Below are 19,189 nucleotides of genomic sequence, written 5' to 3' on the forward strand. Positions count from 1 at the left end.
TTCCACTGAGCCACTGATTGAGCCACCTGTGCTGAAGCAGGGATACCCTGAAAACCTGACCTGTTGGTAGGTCTTGAGAACTGGAGTTGGCCGCCCCTTGTTTCACAAAATAAAAACAGTACTTCCTTGAAACTCAAACTAGTGGCTGCTGGCTTCCCAACAAGCATGCAGGGAAATAATAAGGCCTTATGAGTAGCTAAGTGTGACTGCACCTTAAACATTATCTCCTAATGGTCTGTAATGTTTATCAGCTTCTCTAACCCAGATAGTGGTTACTTCTTTGTAAACATCTATTGACTTAATGGATGCATTTGTACAGATAGAAGGGCCTGAACAAGCAAACTCAAGCACTTTGTGAAGGTCTCTGCAAACGGTATATTTATTCCTTGTAGATGTTAAAGTATATTACAGGCATTAGGAGATGTAGATCAGACAGGTATTTGCATGTTGTTTTCTCAGCAGCACAATGTTTGAACGAGCTAAGCTTCCATGTGTTCAGCTGCTGAAGCTGTATGCAGTGTGATACACTGAGCAGTGCGTCTGTGTGCTAATGTCTTGTAAGCTTAGGGCATAATCAAGCAGGTGTCATCAGTCACCCTGGGTTACTGGGGAAGGAATTGTGAAATGTATGTACAGATAATAGTAGTCAGGTTGTGTAGAAAGGAGTGCACCCTTAGCATGCCCCGCACATTCAGCTATCACTCGCCTATATTGACCCTTTGAACCTATTGCTATCTTTGGTTCATTTTGGTACTAGAAACGATTGATCCTTTAAGAGGAGCCAGAGAAGTACTGTCCACATGTTTATCTGTTTGCCACCATAATAAGGCTTCGGACCCCGACATGTTGTGTGCTTTATGATGTCACTGATACCACAGCCAATGAGCTGCGCTCCACCTTTTCATGTTGGGGTCTTTAGGTCACCAGCATTGTGAAGGAGAGATGACCTCTCCCTTTATGAGCGAGCAGGGCTCGGCTGTATAAAGAGCAGCTCCTGGCCCAGATCTGGACAGTTCTTGGACTCAAAGCCACGTGGCACAGGCAGAGAATCCGAAGGCCTCTCTCAAAAGGAAAGATGCACTGAAGCTCATTCCATGAGCATGGCTAAAATAGTCACACCCTGGGCAATGGTGGCAGAACGTAAACCATCACTGATTGTGATAGGCAGGGACAATAGCATTTTAATGTACTGATCTTTATCAGTGAGACCCACTGTAGTCTAAGGGTGTTATTCATTAAAGTATGAAATGCTGTTTTTGCACTAGTACACAGAGACTACCATTGAGTTGAATGGGAGTTTCTGTGCAGTAGTTTCGGATGAGCAGTATAGCACTTTAATGAATAGCCCCCGTAGTAGTCTGGTGCTGAGAATAATCAGTAGGACTATCTCCATATCACTGAGACTGAAATCAGTGAGTGCTGGTGATTATCTGAGTGCACTGCATTACTTCCCATCAATCTGGCTCTCCCTATATCTCAGCTCTCCTAAGGCCGAGCCTATAGTGCCGTCGATGGCGACACTACGGGTGACGTCACCCGTCGCCGTCGCCACCGGCGAAAGTTATATTTCGCCGGGCGGCGGCGCATAATTCCGGCAATTTGATTGGTTCAAGGGCCGTCACGTGACGCGACAGCCCTTGAAATCAAATTTTGCCGGCTACCCGTTTTCGCCACGTCGCTCCGTCACCGTCGCGCACACTATAAGCGCAGGCGGCGGCAATGCTCTTGTTTTCGGGCGATGTCGCGTCGCCGGCACAATAAGCGCGGCTGCCTTTTATCTGGCAGCGTAGCAATTCCACTTACTTTCATGCATGTTATTCCCCCTCGAGTCTTCTAACAGGAGCGGCTCAGAGCTTCTCCAGTGCCAAAGAAGTATCGGATTCATTAAAAAATGAAATCAGACAATATGTGGTGAGGCCAAAAGACGGAGGAAATGGAAAACACGTGAAGAGAACATGGTTTGATGGTTTTCTTGCGATCCCATTGGAGCTATTAGTGAGTCATAAAACATGGGCAGGATCTGTTATTGTAATCCAGACAGAAAATAACGCCCCCCCCCCTAATCCCCCCTCCCTCCCCCCGGGGCTCCTCGAAGTGACTGGAGTTACCCATGGAGTTAAGTCAATATCCAATAACGCTTCTGATCTGGAGCCAGAAGCCGTGCTAGTTATTGACCTCACATTATAGCCGCATTATCCTCCCATACTTACCAGAGAATAGCAGACTTAATGCAAACAGGCTCAGTACAGAAGAGACTGGAAAGAAGCTACATTCAGCTAATATCACCGACTAAGTGAGATTGTGCAGGGTAAACCCCAGCAATCTGAGAGCTTGTACCATATGATAACCCAAGTTGTCGACAATTTCCTTTATTTCCTTCAACACACTATTAGGGAATTTGCAGCAATGCATGCACCTCCTATTTAAAGGACTTTGTGCAGAATTGAGTGCCAGTTCTTTGTGCTTTGGGGAATCACTTTGTATCTGTGCCTCTGGTGCCAACTTTAGATTTTAGATAGTTTACTGCGATAGTCAATGGCTCTGATTAGCACTATCTGAGTCTTACTGAATAACCCCCTAGTACGCAGGATCCCATTGTGACTCTAAACATATACAGTATGTACAGACTACACAGCGCTTTAAAAGGCAACATAAATCTGGGTGATCCTAACTCTCAGGGTATCAGCACTAATTAATTTACCAAACCACCTTCCTTTTCTTTCACACGCCCTGGTTACTGCATCAGAACGTGTTCACTTTGCAATATTTTGCAGGCCCCACTGACATTAAAGTGGTTAATAAACGTGGCAATATTCAATATATGTTGCTATGAGGAGTGTCCCTCACTTCCGTACAATTCATAGAAAGTCCTGTATTCATTAACCAGTCCTGTAATATTGGGTAGGTTTGCCGCTGATGTGGAACGTTCCTGTACAAAATGATTTTAATTAAAGATCACATTAAAGCAGCAGTCCAAGCTGCCGTTTAAAAAATAAATAAAATTATTTCCCCTCTAATATGTGCATCAATACAATCCACGCAACGATAAATAACCAGCTAAGTTGCTAATTGATCCGTTCTTCTGTGATCGATCGGTGAAGATTCGGCTCGGGTGTTCACTAAATGGCTGTCGATGCACCAGAAGAGGACCAAAGATGCAAAGTTCTGTGGGGAAGATCATGTGACCAGGCAGTCACTAGATACAATTGGTGCACTGCTAGGGAGAGGGCAGGGCTCAGGAAGGGGTGTGTCAGAGCCTGTTTCAGAAGAGGAAGGGGATGTGCCTTTGTAAATGGTTGCTATAGAAAGAAAAAAATGCTTGTTACATTATAATACATTAAAAATGTCCTTCAGAGTTGTTTTTAAAAAAAATGCTACAAGTATTTTCTCATAGTACAGAACTGATTTATTTAAAAAAAAAACACATGTAGGATATTGCTTTAATAAAAATGTTATTTGCTTGTTTTAAATAGTCAGGCAGTGCACCTTTCAAAGGATTTTTAACAATATGTATTTAACGAGCAGTCCCCCTGCGTGTCATTTTCTTTACCCTGTAACATGGGCAAGCTTGTTTACAATAGCTACAGCTGTTTGCAGTTGGCCAGCTAATGGTTAATCCTGGCGTGGAGGAAGGCGGTAACTATGCAGAGGTCTATAGACGTGTCGCCCTCTTTCCCCTGTGTCTCGGAAAACTACCTGCGGTGCATTACCTGAGTGGCTTACAGGAGGCCTGATCCTCCACCGCTGGAAGCCTGGGGTGATCGTGTTCATGGTTGCCCGGCACCTCCACCTGGGAGAGATCCTATGCAGTAGGATTACCCCTCTCAGGAACCCAATACATACAGTAAATACACACTGCGTATGTAACAACAGTATTTACTGACAATAAACACACACAAAATATAACAGGGACCACACAATACTCTGTACCCACAGAAGCACCACCCTGGTGGAACACCCCCAAAGTTCTGAGGTGCCTGAGCACTTAGCCCACTAGTGTCCACAGACCAGGCCCACCCAAAGAGTGTGTGTGGAGTAGCGTTACCCACAGTATGTATGGCCGTTGGTGCACTTAGATGGTGATACCTTCCTGGGTACCGCCGAATAAACCAAAGGATTCGCCTGATCCAACAACGTAGGTCTGTCCAGCTCATCCGCGAAGGGTCCACCTCTGCGTGGGGTGGTTTTCCGCTGGAGGGTCTCACCTTTAAGAGTCTCTTATCGGGGGTGGTCTTGTCACAGGCTGCAAATTGCTTTGCGGTGTCTTGTCCCTGATGCCCAACACTAGTGCTGCTAGGGTGGAAATGTCCCTATCTGTGGGCCTTTCCCTATAGCAGCTACAAACTGTAATTGGTTGGGGCCTAACTGTGGCCGAAAGGGGCAATGTATGCCTATTCCAGAGGAGCACTGCACTCTGGACCCTACCTATATCTTTGCCTTCCCTGCTCCGACTGAGCGCGATGTCCTGAGCGCACCAAATGTATCAATATCGCCTCAGGAGATCTGAGGAGCCCTATTGGCTAACACTGCCCACGTGGTACGCCGCTCATAAGCACTATGGGACTTGTAGTTCCCCTACAGAGCAGGTTTCAAGATGGTCACTGCGCATGTGCGAGACATCTAGTGCGCATGCACAATTCCTCAAAATGGCAGCGTCCTGCCGCGGAGCTCCGGAGCACCCGACGCCCTGCAACCTTCAACAGTGCCGCGCCACTGATCGCCCCTGCAGTCGTCCCCCTCCCGCAAGCCAGGAAGTAAGGGGGGACCTGGCTACAGACGTATATGGACTTTCATTCGCCATGAAAACTGAACTTTGGCCTAAGGAAAAATATATGCTTTGTTGCTGAAACTGTGGCTGAATAAAAGCCTTCGTTATTTTCCCCCAAACAAGTCTCTTTTCTTCCCCTCTGCACGCATCACCTATACACCACTCCCCTTTTTGTACAAAGGTGGGAAGCAGGGGGTCTCCGGGACTGAACCGTGTTAATTTCAACTCCGGGGAGGCTCAGGTTCCCACGATACATGCCAATAAAGGTAGTGCCGGTACCATCCCCTCCAGGGAAAACAAAATGGCGGTTCTACTCTCCCATATTATGCGGGCCAATAGGAAGCTGCATCGTCATCCTTTGCAGCTACTCATTGGCCCGCACGATGTGGGGGATTGAAATACCCGGAAGTATCTGGCAGCACTTGTTCTGGTTTGTATCTTGGTAGAAAACAAGAAACAAAGAAGTCCAGAGCAACATCCAATGTGACAAAAATACACAGTGAAATACTGTACCTATATACTGTATCTCTTGAAAAGGGTCCCCTCCCCACTTTCCAAGTAAGCATGTTTTTTTTCATGCAGCTGGTTGTGACAGGTTCAATGCCAGGATCCTGCCTCTAATTATAGAGGTAAATAAGGATTTTAATCAGTTAGTGTTAGGACCTGCGAACTGGTCATGCCTTGAAAGTGGCTTGCAGGCTTAGTCGCTTTTGCCAAAGGGTTAACTAAATGACCCTTCTTCAAGAGATATATAGGTATTTCACTGTGTATTTTTGTCACAATGGATGTTGCTCTGGACTTCTTTGTTTCTTGTTTTATACAATTAGCTACGCCCAGTAGCACTCCTTTTGACACTTATATGGATATATATATTTTGGGGGGTATCTGTGTGTTTGTATCTTGGTAGCCCAGAGCTGAAATTAACACTGCTTCCCCACCTATGTGAAACAATATGGAGGGGGCAAGGTAAGGATAGTTTAGCATAGTCCCCACACCCATCCTGATCGCTAGGGTAAGTTTAGCATGCTTAGGAGTGAGTGTTGGCACTTATGCATATTTACTCTGCCGCACACAGTTCTAGTATCCATAGAAATGCGGGTGTCTATCACTGGCGGAGATAAAAATGTGGGTGTGGGGAGAATGTGGGGGGGAGGGGAAAGGGAAGAGAGAATGGGGGGGAGAAGGAAGAGAGAATGGGGGGAGAGGGAATGGAGGGGAGAAGGGGAAGAGAGAATGGGGAGGGAGTAGAGAGAAGGGGGCTAGAGATGTAGAGTAGGAGAGAGAATAGAGAAAGGGGGTTCTATAAATTGGGGAGGAAGGGGCCGCAGTTGGTGGAACTTGCCCTGGGCGTAAAAATACGCCCTATGGCTCCTGCACATGCGTTATTCAACAATTAGGCATTTATTATTCTCAGATACAAACCTTTATGTGACTGTATCATTCACTCCGTTCCTGTGACCTCCGAATGTACAATGTCACATTTTTGACAATCACTTTCTGTGGGGTCGGCCTTGCTTTCTGGTTCCCATACAATGTCATACAATGTTTGGAGGAAACATTGGCAGTGTGAGATGATGTTGCAATGATCCTGAGTTAGTTACATTGGAGATAAAATACAGGAAAAAACAAGCGTGTTTTGCTGGGATTCGGTGTTCAGAAGAAGACTGGTGCCTCTTTAGCCTGTCAAATATTTGATTTAAATGCTATTTTATTTTCTATTGCAATACCAAGGTTACTATACTCAAGGAAGATGAAGCGTAAAAACAGTTATAAAGTAAGAGGGCTGTATCGATCATTCGCCAACATTTATTTAATTTAATTGGACTTCTCATGGCCTTTAAGACACTTCCTCCTCCTTGAGGCCGAAGCTTTAATTTAATTTCCGCAGTTGTGTATCACATTGCCGTCTCTTGTGGCAGTGGAGGGGTTAATAGTGTTGAACGAGTTTTGCGCTGTTTATTCTTGGATTATTATTACAACAAACAATTCCTCCCTTGATTAAAAAAAAAAAAGTATGACCGTGGGTGTTTCTTGTTAAAAACCTAATTATCATGTCTCTCCCTGTATTTCTTCCCATAAATAAACAGCAGTGCAAAAAGCTAAGAGTGGGCCCCTCCTCTGAAACACCCCATAAACGTTTTGTGAACTGTCGTTTCTCAGCAGAGAGATAATAACTTTGGTGGCTGTTGAATTCAGACAGCTTGATTTTGCAGTGATATGTGTTGTATTAAATGAAATGTCAGGTTCACAAAGCAATGCACTCTGGGAAGATTTTGCTATGGTTACTAGGTCCAAAAAATGCAAAGAAACAGAGACATTGGATGGAAAAGTACTTCTTTTAAATATTGCATCTGGCAATGTATAAGAAATACTTTAAGTGCTGGGATTGGGGATGTAAATATGTAATGTGTTTCCTGGATATTCAGAGGAAACGTTTCCTAGCGTTTAAAGCGTTGTGCTGATTGACTATAGGCCCTGCGTAAACACACATTGTTTATCCGTCCCAGGCAGATAAAGTTGCATTGGGCAAATATTTCCATATCCTGGAAATGTAGGGAATAACACTGGGGAAATCACCCCTCACACATCAAACTTCATGTCCTGTCAAGTGGATAAAAAAGAACATTATTTGGAGTGGCTTTGTGAATCTGCAGCAGGGATGTGTACGCCAGGTGTTTCCATGTCTCTGAGTACATGTAGGTCAGGGGGGGCCAACTCCCGTCCTCAAAAACAGGCCAGGTTCTCAGGATATCCCTGCTTCAGCACAGGTGGCGCTGATTGAGCCACCTGTGCTGAAGCAGGGATATCCTGAAAATCTGGGGGGGGGGGGGGGGTGTTCAGAATCCCATAGTTAACTATTGCTAAGGGAAATGGTTAAGCATTGTTCTGCGTGTGTGCAGCAGTTAAAGGGCTATAAGTATTGCTCTGCATTTCTGGCACAGGAGTTAAGCACTGCGCTGCATGTCTCTGGCAGGGAAGGGGTTAAGCATTGCTCTGCGTGTCTGGCACAGAAGGAGTTAAGCACTGCGCTGCATGTCTCTGGCAGGGAAGGGGTTAAGCATTGCTCTGCGTGTCTCTGGCACATAAGGAGTTAAGCACTGCGCTGCATGTCTCTGGCAGGGAAGGGGTTAAGCATTGCTCTGCGTGTCTCTGGCACAGAAGGAGTTAAGCACTGCGCTGCATGTCTCTGGCAGGGAAGGGGTTAAGCATTGCTCTGCGTGTCTCTGGCACATAAGGAGTTAAGCACTGCGCTGCATGTCTCTGGCAGGGAAGGGGTTAAGCACTGCTCTGCATGTCTCTGGCACAGAATTAGTTAAGCACTGCGCTGCATGTCTCTGGCAGGGAAAGGGTTAAGCATTCCTCTGCGTGTCTCTGGCACAGAAGGAGTTAAGCACTGCGCTGCATGTCTCTGGCAGGGAAAGGGTTAAGCATTGCTCTGCGTGTCACTGGCACAGAAGGAGTTAAGCACTGCGCTGCATGTCTCTGGCAGGGAAAGGGTTAAGCATTGCTCTGCGTGTCTCTGGCACATAAGGAGTTAAGCACTGCGCTGCATGTCTCTGGCAGGGAAGGGGTTAAGCATTGCTCTGCGTGTCTCTGGCACAGAAGGAGTTAAGCACTGCGCTGCATGTCTCTGGCAGGGAAGGGGTTAAGCATTGCTCTGCGTGTCTCTGGCACATAAGGAGTTAAGCACTGCGCTGCATGTCTCTGGCACAGAAGGAGTTAAGCACTGCGCTGCATGTCTCTGGCAGGGAAAGGGTTAAGCATTGCTCTGCGTGTCTCTGGCACAGAAGGAGTTAAGCACTGCGCTGCATGTCTCTGCCAGGGAAGGGGTGAAGCACTGCTCTACGTGTCTCTGGCACAGAATTAGTTAAGCACTGCACTGCATGTCTCTGGTAGGGAAGGGGTTAAGCACTGCTCTGCGTGTCTCTGGCACAGAATTAGTTAAGCACTGCGCTGCATGTCTCTGCCAGGGAAGGGGTGAAGCACTGCTCTACGGGTCTCTGGCACAGAATTAGTTAAGCACTGCACTGCATGTCTCTGGTAGGGAAGGGGTTAAGCACTGCTCTGCGTGTCTCTGGCACAGAATTAGTTAAGCACTGCACTGCATGTCTCTGGAAGGGAAGGGGTTAAGCATTGCTCTGCGTGTCTCTGGCACAGAAGGAGTTAAGCACTGCGTTGCATGTCTCTGGAAGGGAAGGGGTTAAGCACTGCATGTCTCTGGGATGGAAGGGGTTAATACTTCTCCTCCCCCCCCCCCCCCCCCCCCCGCCCCCATTGTATTCTTTCACAATTGATGAAAATAGAAAGACATAAGACTAGAGAACGATTAATGATAACTTTGTGAGTCACAACTGACAGGGGAGGGAATTTCTGTAAATGTTTAGAAACAAATGTATAAGCGCAAAGTGGCAGAGTTCGTATCCCTGTGGCCCTGTGCACTGTGTGATTGGGACAATATCCTCCCTTTCCCTCCAACCTTCCCTGCACAATGTGCTCACACACTGCATGCAGCCTGCAGGGCCGCACAGGAGCCTGGGAATTGTAGTTCACTGGCTATCTCTCCTCTAGTTGGATGTGCACAACCCGTTGAGGTCCGAGGACTACAGCTCCCAGCCTTCTTCAGATGGAAGTGTGAGGTCAGAGAGGAGGTGTGGTAGGAGCAGTGCTGGGGAGAGTCAGTGCTTTTTGGTGCCTGCGGGAGAGAAGCTTCAGCTGCTGGAGGAGAGAGAAGGAGCCGGAGCCTGCATGGTAATTAGCACAGGGGGAAAGGAGTTAGGGCTTCTTTGCCGCTTCTTCCCGGGACTGAGGGCGGGTGGTCACCTGCAGCAAGGGAAGAGGGAGGTGGGGTGGTGCTGGGGAGTTGGGCTGGTCCTGGGGAGCTCCTGGTCCTGGGGAGCTCCTGGTCCTGGGGAGGAGGGGAGCTCCTGGTCCTGGGGAGGAGGGGAGCTCCTGGTCCTTGGGAGGAGGGCTGGTCCTGGGGAGCTCCTGGTCCTGGGGAGGAGGGGAGCTCCTGGTCCTTGGGAGGAGGGGTGCTCCTGGTGCTGGGGAGAGGGGTGCTTCTGGTGCGGGGGAGAGGGGTGCTTCTGGTGCGGCGGAGAGGGGTGCTTCTGGTGCGGGGGAGAGGGGTGCTTCTGGTGCCGGGGAGAGGGGTGCTTCTGGTGCAGGGGAGAGGGGTGCTTCTGGTGCTGGGGAGGGGGGTGCTTCTGGTGCTGGGGAGGGGGGTGCTTCTGGTGCTGGGGAGGGGGGTGCTTCTGGTGCTGGGGAGGGGGGTGCTCCTGGTGCTGGGGAGGGGGGTGCTCCTGGTGCTGGGGAGGGGGTGCTGGGTATTACAGCAGGGTGCTTGGGATGTGAATGGTGCATTAACTGGATGATTGGAATCTTTCTGTTGGAGGTTTGGGTGCTGGAGAGTTGGGTGCAGTGAGCCTGGGTATTGCAGTGAGCCTGGGTATTGCAGTGAGCCTGGGTATTGCAGTGATGGAGTGGGGTATTGCAGGGAGCCTGAGTGCAGTGCAGGAGCGGGGTATTGCAGGGAGCCTGAGTGCAGTGCAGGAGCGGGGTATTGCAGGGAGCCTGGGTGCAGTGCAGGAGTGGGGTATTTCAGGGAACTTGGGTGCAGTGCAGGAGCGGGTATTGCAGGGAGCCTGGGTGCAGTGCAGGAGCGGGGTATTGCAGGGAGCCTGGGTGCAGTGCAGGAGCGGGGTATTGCAGGGAGCCTGGGTGCAGTGCAGGAGCGGGGTATTGCAGGGAGCCTGGGTGCAGTGCAGGAGCGGGGTATTGCAGGGAGCCTGGGTGCAGTGCAGGAGCGGGGTATTGCAGGGAGCATGGGTGCAGTGCAGGAGCGGGGTATTGCAGGGAGCCTGGGTGCAGTGCAGGAGCGGGGTATTGCAGGGAGCCTGGGTGCAGTGCAGTGCAGGAGCGGGGTATTGCAGGGAGCCTGGGTGCAATGCAGGAGCGGGGTATTGCAGGGAGCCTGGGTGCAGTGCAGGAGCGGGGTATTGCAGGGAGCCTGGGTGCAGTGCAGGAGCGGGGTATTGCAGGGAGCCTGGGTGCAGTGCAGTGCAGGAGCGGGGTATTGCAGGGAGCCTGGGTGCAATGCAGGAGCGGGGTATTGCAGGGAGCCTGGGTGCAGTGCAGGAGCGGGGTATTGCAGGGAGCCGGGGTGCAGTGCAGGAGCGGGGTATTGCAGGGAGCCTGGGTGCAGTGCAGGAGCGGGGTATTGCAGGGAGCCTGGGTGCAGTGCAGGAGCGGAGTAGTGCAGTCTAGCAGGGAGCTAGGGGTTTTCATGATCTATTAAGCAAACAATTGCCATGGTTATTTTAATGTGAACAAACAGTAATTCTCCCTGCCTCCTTCTCTAAGTAATTTTGTGCACTGTGATTTTGTCCTCTCCAGCGCACAGGTGGTTAATATATGTGAAGGAGTTATAGGGCAGTATGTATATCTTTGTGTGGCCATGGTCTCCACACTATCTTACTATATACCTGTTGGCAGTAGGTTCTGTTTTCTTACTCTTTGCTGCAGTGATGTCAGTGATGGGCAAGATCAGGCCTGGACTGTGTCTTGGAGCTATAACCCCTGCCGCTTCCGATCTGCGCAGGCGTGTGAGGGGTTCTGATCCCTTGTGTCTTCTTGGTGACCCTCCTTGCAGGTTTGTGTGACAGTGAGTGGAGAACTGTTGAAACTCAAACTCTCAGTTCCTGTTGGTGTGATGAGGCTTATCGGAGACTTGGGTGTGTTCGTAAATACAAGCGGGTTTTTATCAGTGATGTGGGCCGTCATAAAACACGACACTGTTTGCATAGTTTTGTGTTCTGCTATAGTAAAGTGTGGCGCGCTCTCTGCCCGCGCTCTCTGCCCGCGCTCTCTGACCTGTATGGAACAGTTGACTGGGTGCTTTGGGCTAAAGTTCAGTGTAGAAGGGATGCACTCTACCTTCAACACTCAGTTGTGTTTATTCAAAATACAGGGTCGATATTTCGGTTCTTTTAAAGGTCCAGGTGGGAACCGAAACGTCGATCCTGTATTTTGAATAAACACAGTGATTGTTGAAGGTTAACATTGGACTTAAGTTCTCAGCATCCAGGCAACTGTTCATTGCAACCGTGGGTGTATGTATTGTATGTCTTTATTTATATAGCGCCATAAATGTACATAGCGCTTCACAGTAGTAATACATGTCATATAAATAACAAATAATATAAATAACAGATCATGGGAATAAGTGCTTCAGACATACTGTAAAAGTAACATTAAGGAAGGAGTCCCTGCTCCGAGGAGCTTACAATCTAATTGGTAGGTAGGGAGAACGTACAGAGACAGTAGGAGGGAATACTAGTAAGTGCGTCTGCAGGGTGTTCCTAGTGTATGTGCACTAGGAACATTGCCTTTGCAAACCCTTGTGGCAGAGAAGGTCTCATACAATCCTCACAAACTGAGGTAATTGTTTGGATGCTGTGCTTAGTCTGTAGGGAAATATTATAATTTTGTATGGAAATGTCATTGGGAGGATTCAGCTAAAGGGGCGTTTTGTTTTATTACCAAAACCAGATGGTCCAACTGGAAACAGTACATATCTCGACTTCATAGGAAGGAAACCAACTCATTTTAGTAGGGAATATTACTGCACCATGTGAAAAATAAGCATTTTACATGGTTTGTATCTTTTTTTTTTCCATGTATTTTTCTCAAGGTTATGATACCCTCTCTACCTGCTATATTATCAGTAAGATATTTAAGTGATGACCTAAGTTGCATGATTATAAAGCAGAAACTATTAGTACGTTTTAGCACGGTAAATGCACCGTTTTAAGTCTGTCCCCTGAGTCTTTGAGCTTCTGACCACAAGCTGAATTCTGCAGAGATGGCCTGAAATGTGGACATTGTCCTCCCTGACTTTTCTCCCTTTTGAAGTAGACTGAACTCTTTGATGTATTCCCTCCTATGTTCCTTATTTTCCACAGTCCCTGTTCTCAGGTTGCAGTGTGGGAGGTGTTAGGTACGTTTTCCCTCTGTGATTAATTGCTGTGATTTAAACTTAAAGGTTTTGTTTGTAATGATCATTAAAAAAAAGCAACACGAATAACGTCTGCTACCTTTTTCAATCTTATTTTCTACCTGAGTTAAAACACTGGTGTAGCTTCATCACGTCTTGTATTTAACTTTCTGTTGGCTCTCTCCTTTTGCATAACAGTAGTAACACAGGAGGGAGAGGGAGTAGGGGGTATGATACCTTTTATTGGACCAACTAGTAGTTATGTTACAAGCTTTTGAAACCGCTCCGGTTCCTTCATCAGGCCCTACCCTAAGTGGTTCAAAAGCTTGTAACATTTCAATGACTTGATGGTCCAATAAAACGTATCATACTCCCTCCTCCCTCCTCTGTTACTACATGGAAGAAATAACGAAAACAGGGACCCACCCTTCTGTGCGTAACAGGGCTCCTCTCTCCCTGGCGGTATTAAAGTATTGTTAAGTTCGTCGCCTTATCTGCTTTGCTTCTATTGGGGAATGTGGTGTTTTTTGCTCTTGCATGTAAAGGAATTAAATTAAAAGCGTGAAACCACGTCGCCTCCCACTGCCTCAGACACCAATTCATTTTGGTAGCTCTTGAGAATGATAGTCGACGCACTGAGAATTATCGTGGCAGTGAAGGGGTTACAATCCTTGTCTTCAGTTTTTGCACTGTAACTTGATTTTTCTTTGCCCGCCTAGCATTGTGTAATGTTATTATCATGGGGAATAAAATCTCCTCCCGCAGTGGAAGGGCTAATGTGCAGTATGTAATAACAATATATATTTGTTTATTATTATAATTGAATGAGCCTGTGCTTGATTGAATACAGAGCCCATTCTTTATATCCTAGGCAGTCCCTCTCAACTTTAATAAAACATAATTGCTTTTCATATATTTACGTAGTGGAGACAATTTGGTGACTTCTCCGGAACCACAATTATCATAATGATTTTAATAAAGTAAATCAGAGGTCACATTCCACTATCTTCTCTTAACAATAGAAGATCCCATTTCTACAGGTCACGTCACTCTTTAGAAGTCATTTGGGTGTGTCCTGGTATTTGCTAAGGGTAGGAATCTAAATGAGGCAATATTAAAAAGCATGCCTGCCATTAAAGTCTTTTCATTCTAGCAATCACCATTTTCTCATTGCTCTTTGATCTTCGGTTTTTGGCAGGAATGTTAATGTCTTGCAAATTTGCAGGATTATGTAACTCCGTGTGCATTGTTTCCGCGACCTGTTGCGTTAGCCCTGGGTACTAATCTTTTGACATAAATCTTGCGTAATATGTATGGAAAACGGGGTGTGGTGGAAGGGTTATTTAAAATCTCCCTTCGAGGTGCACTTATAAAGCAGCCCATTGTTTACAAACGTACCAGTCCGTCTTCTTGGTGCAAAAGGGATTTCTTTTTTTGGGTGATTAATATTGCATGAACCGTTCTAAAATGTGCTTTCAAATTCTGTGCCCCATTATCACCCGGTTTAGAAAATCTTGTAGTCCCGTACAGTGCTGCTACTTTTTAAGGGATTTCAACTACTGCCGTTACCCTCATTTTCATGTCGGCCTCATTAATAGAACAGAGGTTTATATAGTATTCCTCCTGGTATGGGTAAGAAATGTCACTGCTATTGATGCTTGAGTTTGAATGTCTTGTCCATTAAAATGTAACAAGCGATGTGCAGCTTTGATAATCGGTTCCCGTTATTCCCCATGTCATCCTCCCTGTTTGTGCAGTGCGTGGTTATAATCTCGTGGAGGCTTCCCTTGCTGTGCTCAGGGCTTTAACCTCCCATATGCTTCTGTTTATCCAGCTGTAAAGTGGTAACAGACATAATAAGGCAACTAGCAAACTGCAAACTGCACCATATCCAATATCTAGGCCAGCAATAACTGAGCTGACATACCTGTTTCAATTAGCGGTGCCCCTAAAGAACAAGTACTTTATAAAGCAAGACTTCTTGTATGTATGCTGATGACATCTGGATTATCAGCCTGGTGCTTTTAGCAAGTAAAGACTTAATATACAGATATAGTAGCCGGGCACTCACAGGACTTGTGAATTCATGTTGAAGATTTTTTTATGAAAGTGTGTGTGTCATTAGTCCAGCTGTACTGCCCCTGCCCATCTGCTTCTGCCCATGTGGTTCTCTTAGTGGGCACTGCAGTGAAACCCTCAGCCTTGTATTTGTCTAACATTCTGCCCCACCGTGTTAGAATTCTTTCAGCATTAACTTGTGTCCGTTTTCCAGATTAAGTCTAATCAGAGCTGCTGCCTCCCTGGACCTGTCACTGAAATGTTCAAAGCTGACAAGTTACAGATAACTTTAACTCTTCTGTTGCTGGATGGCACATTGTTCTGTGCTGTTTTGCCAGTTCCTTCCAACTGTGAGATGGTTACATTGCATCTGGCTGAGGGAAGGGGAGGGTTATCTGAAATAGCTATAAAATGTACCTAATGAACATTATCTGGAGCACAGCCTCATTCTCCTGCAGAGAGGACCTGGAGGATACATTTTGTTTTAGGATTCACATTTGGACATAGTCAAATAATCCCACATCCTGTGGTTTCCCAACCTTGCAGCTGGACAGTTTGATGGCAAGTGCGCTTTTTAACATGTAATGTGTTATTTAGTGACATATGTGACAGGGCCTGGGTTAGAGATCCTAAATCTGTCTTTCTGACCCATTGGAACATTACACATGCCCCTCATAAGTGCTATCTGTAATTTCACAGATGGCAGCAGCCATTATTTCCCACGTTAACACTAGCGCTTTATTTTGCGTCGCTATTGACAACATCCGTACGCATTAGTTAATGGAGATTGCAAACCCTGTTAATATTGCATGACTGAAAATTGCAATGTATTGCCCACATTACTGATCCAAAAGGTTCTGGGTCTTTGAAAACTTTACCATAAATCAATAATAATAATAATTCTGCTGGGCCTGTAACTGCCACAGTGAGGCATTGTGTAAACCAATTATTTTCCTAGGTCTCCCCTGGCCTTGGATAATTGTTCAGGCCTGTAACTGTGACTGCCTCCGTATTGGGTATTTGTCTGAATTAGTTTGATATTCCTCCCACTGATTCTCCTGTCTGTAAAGTTCTGGGGGGTGAGTTTGACTTGTTCATATTACAAATGCTTCTTGGCCTAGTGTTTCCGCCGTATGTACACACACTACCGACACGTGTATACACACACTCCCTGCCGGCACGTACACACACACACACTCTCTCTGCCGGCACGTACTCACACTACCGGCTTTACGTCTGGCTCTCCCGCCCAGCTGATATCTGATGGAAACTTACATCAGTTGAAACCGTTTGTAGCACAGAGAGCGCCTGCTTATCAGTGAGAATGGGCAGTCCCTGGCAGAGCCCATTAATGTAGCATCAGCTCAGAATCGCCCTGAAAGTGTCTGCAGAGTGTCAGCTGCAAGGAGGTTCCCTTGTGCTTGGGGACTTCGGGAGGGTGATGTTTGAGGCTATTTAAGGGCACCTTGATTATTTTTGAATAAACGCAACATATTCAGAGCTAAAGACCAGAACATAAGATGCAAAATGAAAGAACAAATGCTAATACAATAGCCAGGGAGACCCCACAAGGAGTTTGCAATCTGAACCCTCTCTGCATAGAAGTACCAAATGCACTGAACCTGGTGTAACATTTTGTGAATGTTTTTTTACTTTAGAGAATTAATAAGTGGGTGTTCTGTGTGTTTAAAAGTGCAACCCTGTCATTCTTTTTATTACCCTTGTAAACCTGTCTCACCCTTGTAAAAGTGAATCCATTTCCATTCCTGCAAGCCCCTTCCAAACCTCCTTATAAACAACTAGGTGTATGACTGCCCTGGGGGACATGGCTGAAAAAAAGACACCGCACACACCATTTGGCAGATGTCACTATAGGTAGCGGAAACAGATGCATTTATAATCTATAAAAGACCCACCCCTCCCCCCCCCCCCAAAAAAAAAACATGAGTGCTGCTTTCTAACTTCTAACCGAGACTGAACATTTCTCCCAATATTTAATAGCGCTTTGATCTTTCCCCCTGTTTGTGACTGAACTACAAAATGTCATTAGCAGTTGGGCTGGGTCCAAAACCAATCTATACATGAAGCTGCAGATCATCCTTCTAAGGCCGCGCTTATAGCGACGGCAAAACAAATGCATTGCCGCCGTCGCTTATAGTAAGCGCGACGCGACGGATTAGTCGCGATCGCTGGAAGTCATCTCTATTTGATTTTCCAGCGACCGTCGCGTTGCCGGCACTATAAGCGTAGCCTAAGGGTGGAGGTGCCATCAAATGTGAGAGTTATGGGGAAGTTTGTACTGCTCTCCTTTGGTCTCCCATGGTTGTGATGCTTTGTTGATTTCTGTTTTCTGTTTGTTTTTGGCAACCAGACTGTGCAAACATTGTCTCAGACCAATCCCTTTTTACAGAAAAAAAGACTTGCAAATCAAAACGGCAAGAACTTACCCTCTCTGCTGCTGTTCAGCTCTGCAAAGCTTGGAAATCATGTCGGCTGCTTCTCCCTAAAATGAAGCTTGCTTATTTTCTTCATATTGAAAGTATTCCAGAACCAGAATCTGTGAATAGTTTCCTTTTTTTAAATTTTTTTTAAACCTTTCCCTCTGAATTGTTAATTTATTCAAACACTTAATCATATTATTGATAGCACCTGAGCAATTACAACAATTATTCAGAGACTTTTCCTCTTTGGATTCCTCTGCAAGTTGTGGGAAGGAATGTTCGGATCTTAGTCTGTTGAGGGGTCTTCTTTACGATGCCTAATCAATTCAAATAGATGTGCACAGCAATGATGAAAATGTTTTTAAAGAAAAGAAAAAATAGGAAGTATACCATTCTAAGGGGATCATAATGGTTTTAGGTGTACTTTCAGACAAACCGGAATAAATGCATCTATAATTAATTCTTGGTTCGTGAAATATGATACCAATTCTACATATGTTTGAAGAACAGAAAGGGACTTGGTACCGTTGTGTGTGTATACATTGTATTTTGACAGATTTGTACTGTTTCGTTGAACAGAAGAGACCTTTTTAATGTAGATCTTCCCTTTTGGAAGCAGATGTGGACGTATGAGTTTGTATAAAGCACAGATAATAACCCCCCTGTGGAACCTTGCTTGGTCTGGTCCCGTTTCTGAGACTCTCAGTTTTATCAATAGCTGGTAAAAAAAAAAAAAAAAAAAAAAAGTGAAATAGAATACCCAATTACTACAATATTTGACATTTACATAACGGTCATCCTTGGGCCTCGGGTATAGTAGGGGCGCGCGACAGAGCGCATGGCATCGCGCGCGCCTGTAGGAGCAGTGATCTGTGGACTGTAGGATTCCTATGAGGCGCGTGCCTGAGGCGGGGTCGTGACATCACGTGTGTGGCTCGCCCTCATTGGCTGACCCGTGCATGTGACCCGGCTGTCACGCGTCAAGATCAAACATTTTGTCTCGCGGAAAATCGGCCGCACGCTCTATGGTCGTCCTCATTGACGTATGGCCTTTTCTTAGCGCAGCGCGGACTATGTATGCGGCCTTACATAGTGTAGGCTGGATGTATTTATAAAATGTTACATTTTGTTTGCTTTCCATGTAAAACAAACACTTCTCATCCACAGCACATGCAAATGAAATGGTAATGTGTTTTTGATGGGGAATTCTGAGGCAGCTGTTGATAGTCGGACGCGGCAAAGATTTTGTAAGCACACACTTAACTCCTTCATAGCTATGTATGTATGTATGTATGTATGTATGTATGTATGTATTTAACATATGTAGGGGAAATAGGTTAATGGGCCCTCTACAATTTCTAGCGTCTGACCTCTAATGCTGCCACCTGATGCTCTTTAACCTTATATGACAGCACCATGTTTGAGAAACTCTGCGGTCACATTTTACTTGGCCACAGATATCTGGAATCCCATAAAGGAAAAGTGTGTGTGTGTGTGTGTGTGTGTGTTTTCGCTCGGTGTAGCCTCTGACCGCACACTTCCACTGCTCCCCGTGACACGCTGCAGCCAGGGTCTGTTTAGAAGTCACGCAGGTGTATTTTTGGCTCTGGGATTGTTCAGAGCAGAAACTCCCAACGGCATCGGTGGCAAAATTCCCTCCTGGTGTAGATGTGTAAGGAGGAATGCTGTATGGAATAGCAAGCTAAAAATAAGGGCCGCGGCATGTGGAAATAGAACACTAGTGCGTCTCTTTCAGTCTCTAGGGTAAAGGTCAGAATTGCTTTACCCAGAACACACTGCAAGGTGGGGGGGTGGGAGGGGCTGTGCTGGCGGGGGCTGGATTGCAGGCCGACTTGCAGGTACTGTATATTTAATAAAGCGCGAGTTAGTATTGTTTGTTAATGGCGAATCGCTTTAACAAGCGGTAAT

The 19,189-nt window shown here is 46.3% G+C and overlaps 2 protein-coding genes across 6 annotated transcripts in view; one reads left to right on the forward strand and one right to left on the reverse strand.

Moving 5' to 3' along the window:
- The window catches only part of XPNPEP1 (X-prolyl aminopeptidase 1), a 63,942-nt gene extending 62,012 nt beyond the window's left edge, over positions 1-1,930 (reverse strand). Inside the window, exon 1 of the mRNA XM_075611821.1 lies at positions 1,804-1,930. Coding sequence (XP_075467936.1) covers positions 1,804-1,809 — 6 coding nt within the window. The 5' untranslated portion in view covers positions 1,810-1,930. The remainder of the gene's footprint in view (positions 1-1,803) is intronic.
- Positions 1,931-9,300: 7,370 nt separating this feature from the next.
- The window catches only part of ADD3 (adducin 3), an 83,466-nt gene continuing 73,577 nt past the window's right edge, over positions 9,301-19,189 (forward strand). For 2 of the 5 annotated variants that reach the window (XM_075611826.1, XM_075611832.1), the window contains exon 1: positions 9,301-9,517. In XM_075611826.1, coding sequence (XP_075467941.1) covers positions 9,515-9,517 — 3 coding nt within the window. In that variant the 5' untranslated portion in view covers positions 9,301-9,514. Of the gene's footprint in view, positions 9,518-11,323; positions 11,418-12,399; positions 12,422-19,189 lie in introns of those variants that run through there. The other 3 variants (XM_075611827.1, XM_075611829.1, XM_075611830.1) reach the window with 3 other exon arrangements.

Source organism: Ascaphus truei, chromosome 8, assembly GCF_040206685.1.
Source record: "Ascaphus truei isolate aAscTru1 chromosome 8, aAscTru1.hap1, whole genome shotgun sequence".
Taxonomy (NCBI): domain Eukaryota; kingdom Metazoa; phylum Chordata; class Amphibia; order Anura; family Ascaphidae; genus Ascaphus; species Ascaphus truei.